Source organism: Ciona intestinalis, unplaced genomic scaffold (genome assembly GCF_000224145.3).
Source record: "Ciona intestinalis unplaced genomic scaffold, KH HT000050.2, whole genome shotgun sequence".
NCBI lineage: Eukaryota > Metazoa > Chordata > Ascidiacea > Phlebobranchia > Cionidae > Ciona > Ciona intestinalis.
The window spans coordinates 54,131-60,024 of NW_004190372.2; the positions used below are offsets into that span (position 1 = coordinate 54,131).

General features: G+C 35.4%; 3 protein-coding genes across 3 annotated transcripts in view; all 3 read left to right on the top strand.

Moving 5' to 3' along the window:
- The window catches only part of LOC100181828 (protein regulator of cytokinesis 1), a gene marked incomplete in the record, with an annotated part of 5,570 nt that extends 3,186 nt beyond the window's left edge, over positions 1-2,384 (top strand). The window contains 4 exon segments of the mRNA XM_002124492.5: positions 1-168; positions 553-685; positions 742-934; positions 1,900-2,384. Of these exon segments, the coding sequence (XP_002124528.3) occupies positions 1-168; positions 553-685; positions 742-934; positions 1,900-2,240 (835 nt within the window).
- Positions 2,385-2,684: 300 nt separating this feature from the next.
- Positions 2,685-5,717, top strand: LOC100184212. Its single transcript, XM_002124415.5, has 8 exons — positions 2,685-3,121; positions 3,172-3,370; positions 4,069-4,182; positions 4,374-4,458; positions 4,513-4,669; positions 4,722-4,935; positions 5,404-5,546; positions 5,597-5,717. The coding sequence occupies exons 1-8, from the start codon at positions 2,745-2,747 to the stop codon at positions 5,688-5,690; spliced, it is 1,383 nt and encodes a 460-aa protein (XP_002124451.3). The 5' UTR covers positions 2,685-2,744; the 3' UTR covers positions 5,691-5,717.
- The window catches only part of LOC100186589, a 2,127-nt gene continuing 881 nt past the window's right edge, over positions 4,649-5,894 (top strand). The window contains exon 1 of the mRNA XM_002129472.5: positions 4,649-4,690. The gene's annotated coding sequence lies outside the window, so the exon portion shown is untranslated. The remainder of the gene's footprint in view (positions 4,691-5,894) is intronic.

Genomic DNA, 5,894 nt, shown 5'->3' on the forward strand with positions numbered 1-5,894 from the left:
TCGTTGGCATCAACTATTCGCTCGTATGTTGGAACTGGAGGCGCGCGCTCATGACGTAAATCGATTCTCGAATCGCGGAGGCAACTTGTTACAAGAGGAACGAGAAAGAAAGAAGATTCATAAACAGCTTCCCAAGATCGAGGAAGACTTGTTCGCTGCTATCGATGCGTATGTACACAGATATCTTATATTGATGTGTATGTACATAGATATCTTATATTGATGCGTAAACATAGATATCTTATATTGATGTGTATGTACATAGATATCTTATATTGATGTGTAAACATAGATATCTTATATTGATGTGTATGTACATAGATATCTTATATTGATGTGTAAACATAGATATCTTATATTGATGTGTAAACATAGATATCTTATATTGATGTGTAAACATAGATATCTTATATTGATGTGTAAACATCAATATCTTATATTTATGTGCAAACATAAATATCTTATATTTATATGCAAACATAGATATCTTATATTTATGTGCAAACATAGATATCTTATATTTATGTACAAACATGGATATCTTATATTCAGGTGGGAAGAAAAGAAAGGGGTCCCGTTCCTTGTTGAAGGGACCCGTTTCTCGGACTATGTTCATTCGCAATGGGAAGCGTGTGAAAGAAAGAAAGTGAATGAAAAGTTGATGCGACAAGAGAAGAAGCAACAGGTTCGTTGTTATATATGATGGTAATGATATATGTTGACACATGGGTTTATACTTAGGAACTTCACAGTGAAATGACGTACGGTAGCACGCCCAAAACTCCAACTAAACGTAGATTCATTGGAACGACAACCATTCTTAAAACACCAACAAACTCAGCCAAGAAACCTCGGAACGGACCGCTGGATAATACTTGGAAAACCAACCTAACACCTGCCAATAAAACATCGGCTTCTGTTTATGTTTCACCAGGTAACAATTCTAGTTATGATGTCATAGAACTGGTTATGATGTCATAATACTAATTATGATGTCATAATGCTGGTTATGATGTCAGAAAACTGGTTATGATGTCATAATGCTGGTTATGATGTCATAAAACTGGTTATGATGTCATAATGCTGGTTATGATATCATAAAACTGGTTATATTGTCATAATTTTGTTTATGATGTCATAATACTGGTTATGATGTCATAATGCTGGTTATGATGTCATAAAACTGGTTATGATGTCATAATACTGGTTATGATTAGAGCATGACCGATTATCGGTTAGCCGATATATCGGCCGCATTTTTGGTGATTTACCGATTATCGGCAAGGGCAAAAACCGGCCGATATTATCCGCGCTAAGTAACCAGACGGCCAGCAACGTGTTTACGTAAGAATTAATGCAGAGTAATACCTCGTTCATAAATGTAAACTTATTCGTATACCTAATTCAACTCTTTCGTAAAAATCTAACGTATTAAACTAGGTGAAAGCGTCTGATCACGCGTCCACCGCATGTCATCAGGCTCGTGTAACCTCGAGGTTACTTTAGGTCACTTACGAGTCTTTACACGTCAACATGATACACAAATAAACTGCATTAGCTGATAAATATAAGGTTTGTTTAATGGAAGGGAGGTAAAATTTATTTGAAAAAATTACAAATTAACCAATTAAGTAATTACAAGTTCACTAATAACTAATATAATAATAATTAAGTCTGTTAGTTGGTTTTTATTAGCTATATCAGATTTTTTCGTTTTAATCAGTCAAGTTTTTTAGGTGCATTAAAATATCGGTTATCGGCAACTGAAATTTACAAAATATCGGTATCGGTTTGAAAAAAGCAATATCGGTCGGGCTCTAGTTATGATGTCATATTGCTGATTATGATGTCATAATGGTGGTAAGGTATGATGTCATAATGCCGGTTATTCAATCACAGGGAAACCTCCAATTTCAACTCGATTACGAGCGCAACAAATGTCTGGTGTCAAACGAAGCGCGAAGAAAGTTCTCGGCGAAAGTAAGTTTAACGTCCGTGAAGTTAAGAAAGGACCCGGGTCAACCAAGAGCGCCCCCGCTGGTGGAAACCTTGATACAACATTCATTAAAAGTTTAAGCACGACGGTTGTTTCATCTGATAAGGCTGAGTCAATTAAATCTGTACCATTACCAGAGTTACATACACCTTACAATCAGTTTGCTGCTGAGATAAACACACAAGCCAAAGATAAGAGAGGAGTTAGGAGCAGTGCTATTGGTGATTATGGGCATAAATATTAACCATGTTGTATTATAGATTTTATTCACAAATGTAGCGCCCCACTGCCCGCGTTTATTTTAATCTTGTTCCTGCTCGCCGTGTTTTAAAGTTTTAACAAAAAGCTTTGCTTCAAGTGAATGTAAATAAATTTATTTTAAAAACTACTCATGCGTTGTTCTGTCACACACATAGTGAATGTTTTTAAATCAATAATAATTGGAACATTATTACCGCTTGTGTGGTATTGTGTTTGCACCAGGTTTACAGAAACAATTTCAATCAATCCTAGATAATTATGTTTATGAACAAAAAAATAATAATACGTGCCGATTTATTTTTAAAGCAAGTACATTTAAACTAATAGATTTGAATGTTATTGTAGACATAATAATTATATATAATTAAACTACCACAAAGCATTTGGTCTCATTCACTTAATGCATTGCCCCGGGCTATTTAGAATCCTCATCGTTTTATGCGATGGTTAGAAGTTATACGGAAGCTGTTGGTATAAATATGTGAACATGAGTTGGTTAGATTATGGATTGAAGACAAGTTACAATAAGTCTAGAACAGCCATTGTTATTTTATTCTTGTTGTTTGTTTTAATGTTTGCGAATCCATTCATTAATTTTGACGTCACAATACATGGAAATGTGACGTCAACAAACAAGTTATTATCTCCCAACAAAAGTTACAACGTATGTTCTATATACACGGGATGGTATATGGATAATACGACCACACCATTGCTTAAACTGAATCAAAGTCGTTATTTGCTGCCAATATTGAAGAATGGACCAAACAACCAGTTATCAGGGTTGAGGGACGCTGTGTATCTCTGCATTAAACTCAACAGGACATTAGTTTTACCAAAGTTTTATAAACATCGAACGGACACGTAAGTTTAATATACAGCCAATGACGTAATAATGACGTCATATGTTTCAGCGACCCGGGACTTGAAGTCAATCAAGCGCATCGAATTGACATACGTCATTTCCGGAAGTTAATATCGTTTGTGACGTATGATGAGTTCCGCTTACGTTGCCATGGTAACATCAACGCTGTGTTTCGAGTTCGTAACGTTTCTATAACTAGATATAGATCATATGAAGATAGAATTCATATGAAGATACTCCAGGATAAGGTTGGTAACTACAGTCGTTACTTCGATTCATTTCTTTGTTTGTTCTGTAGCAGCACTATGGTAGCAGTAAGCAGTGGCGTTTTAAGATATTGAAGCCCCTCGCAAGGCTTGTATCTTGTATGTGGCCCCTTCTTTATCAATATATCTGTTAAATCAATACATCTCAAACTGTTACATAGGTCTCAGTAATAAAACGCTGTATATTTGTATATTAGTTTTAAAAAAAGGTGCATTATTGTTAAAAATTAACTTTAAAAATAAATGTAATTAATGAATGAAATAAAGAAAAGCATGTTTTGTAACCATAACACACTACCTCGTATATGTATATTCTGGTGGCTTATGATGTAATAATCGAACAGTTGGATTATATTAATATTTCATCATGCTTAAAATTCTGCATCACCATTTTATTAGCGATTTTATCATATACTCAATAACAACTTAGTGGTTTACCATATTTGTGCATACAAGTGCAAACACCTGTTTTCTATCGGGTCTTATAGTGGGCATCTAATTTGTGTGGCCCTCGCAGCTGCGAGGTTCGTGGGGTCTATAATACGCCACTGACAAGGTTCCTACATGTTTGTTGATTTTTCGTATTCATCTGTACTCTATTTTAACAAGTGTTCCAGGGCGCCAACTGTGCAGTGGCTTGTATTTATTAATTACTCCTAATTAACATATTTATTAATTAGCACAATTTACGACCTGACGTCATCGAATATCCAGTAAATCCTCAATTAATGAAAAAAAGAATTTTAAGTTTGGAACCGAGGTTGGATGTTGTAAAAAGATATTATGGAAGCGAGGTTTGTAGGTGTTCCAACATGCAATATAGTTCTGCGGGGATTGAAGGTTTCTGTTTCAGCAGAAAAATACTAGTAACCAATTATCACAACGCAAAATTGCCTAATAAAACAACAAGGCTACTATTGTAATAAACTAATTTATGTGGGCATTGATGTTGTATAAATGCATGTAATACCCAAGTTATATACAGATACCCTGTGCAATATACGCGGAACCATTCGGTAATATTCAGTTTAACCATTATGCTGTGGAAGGGGAAGAACCTAAAGTGATAAGTAAGAATAAATTATTTATCCTAGGCAGCCATCATAACATAAGTGTTACTACAGACACCACTGATGATCCTCGCCTGTACACCCAGATTGTTCGCTTTACAAAACCTCCACCACATGTTGCGGATATAACATCATCATTTATTTATGATGTCATCAAAAGTGATTACGTCACTGTACATTGGCGTTATGACAAATCTGATTGGATGTCTAGGTATTATTGATTGTAAACAAGGTTGTACTTCATGTTTAACATTCACCCACAGTTGTAATAATCAACGTGCAAATGCAAACCGGATGAAACTTTGCGATAAAATCCGAAGCATCACACCCGATGATGTATCAGATGGTATAATAAGAGGGATTGATGATGTCATAAATAGATGTAATTGTAATGTCATACACAACGTTTACATTGCATCACCTCCATCACAATACCCTCTTATGACAAAGTTACAACAAATACTTCATAATCGACATGTGAGTCCATTGTTATAATTACCTCATATTGGCAGTTATTGATAACACTAGAATGAATAATATAACTTATTTAATATTTATCCTCGCATGGCGGGAAAACGACAGTCATTATAACACAGGTGTTCTGTTTCATACACCTTGTGCCCGCTTACCAGTTACCACGTATGTAACTTATTTATCCTGGTATGGCGGGGCAAAGACAATCGTTATAACACGGGTGTTCTGTTTCTCACATTTCGTGCCCGCTTACAAGTTACCATGTATGTAACTTTGTGGGTGATTTTTTATGTATGGCTGAAAATGTGGACAAGCCATTAGTGACCACAGAGCAGTTGCCATTAAATGTCTTGCACAAGCACACATGTGCCCCAATGGTAACAGCAACAAGTTCTGAACCCACTACCCCTGGGTTAGAGCTAGATACTACAGACTATTGTGACGTAACAAACAAACAACTTTCACATTTAGAATGTTACAATGCATTATGGGAAACATCTGCATGATTACATTCTCCATAACTTTGGACAATGTAGTTGGTTACGTCAGAATTTCAATGATATTTTATCAACCATTGAAATGCAGCTTTGCATTAATTCCAAGGTCTTTTACAGGTAAGTTGTTCTGTTTGTTTATTGTAAGTTTAATAATGTAAACTATACAGAGCCACTGCATCAAGTTGGTCCAACAATGTTGTGATGTTACGACAGCGTCAACTGTTCGATCGGCCATTTCTTAGTTTAATCAAGAATCTATGACAAATATTTATTTCATTTAAACATTACCAATATGTAACTTTGATTCATGAGGTTTGGTGGGTTTGGGTGTATCTTTATATATGAATGAATGTAACTTACTTTATCCTCGCGTGGCCGGAAAACGACAGTCGTTATCACACGGGTTTAACACCTCGTGCCAGCTTACGAGTTACCATGTATGTTACTTTGTGGGTAATTATTTTT

Coding starts and splice junctions, on each gene's coding strand:
- LOC100184212 (XM_002124415.5), top strand. CDS start 2,745: ATGAGTTGGTTAGATTATGGATTGAAGACAAGTTACAATAAGTCTAGA. Junction 4,183..4,373: donor AAAGATATTATGGAAGCGAG/GTTTGTAGGTGT, acceptor AGTTATATACAG/ATACCCTGTGCAATATACGC. Junction 4,670..4,721: donor AAATCTGATTGGATGTCTAG/GTATTATTGATT, acceptor ATTCACCCACAG/TTGTAATAATCAACGTGCAA.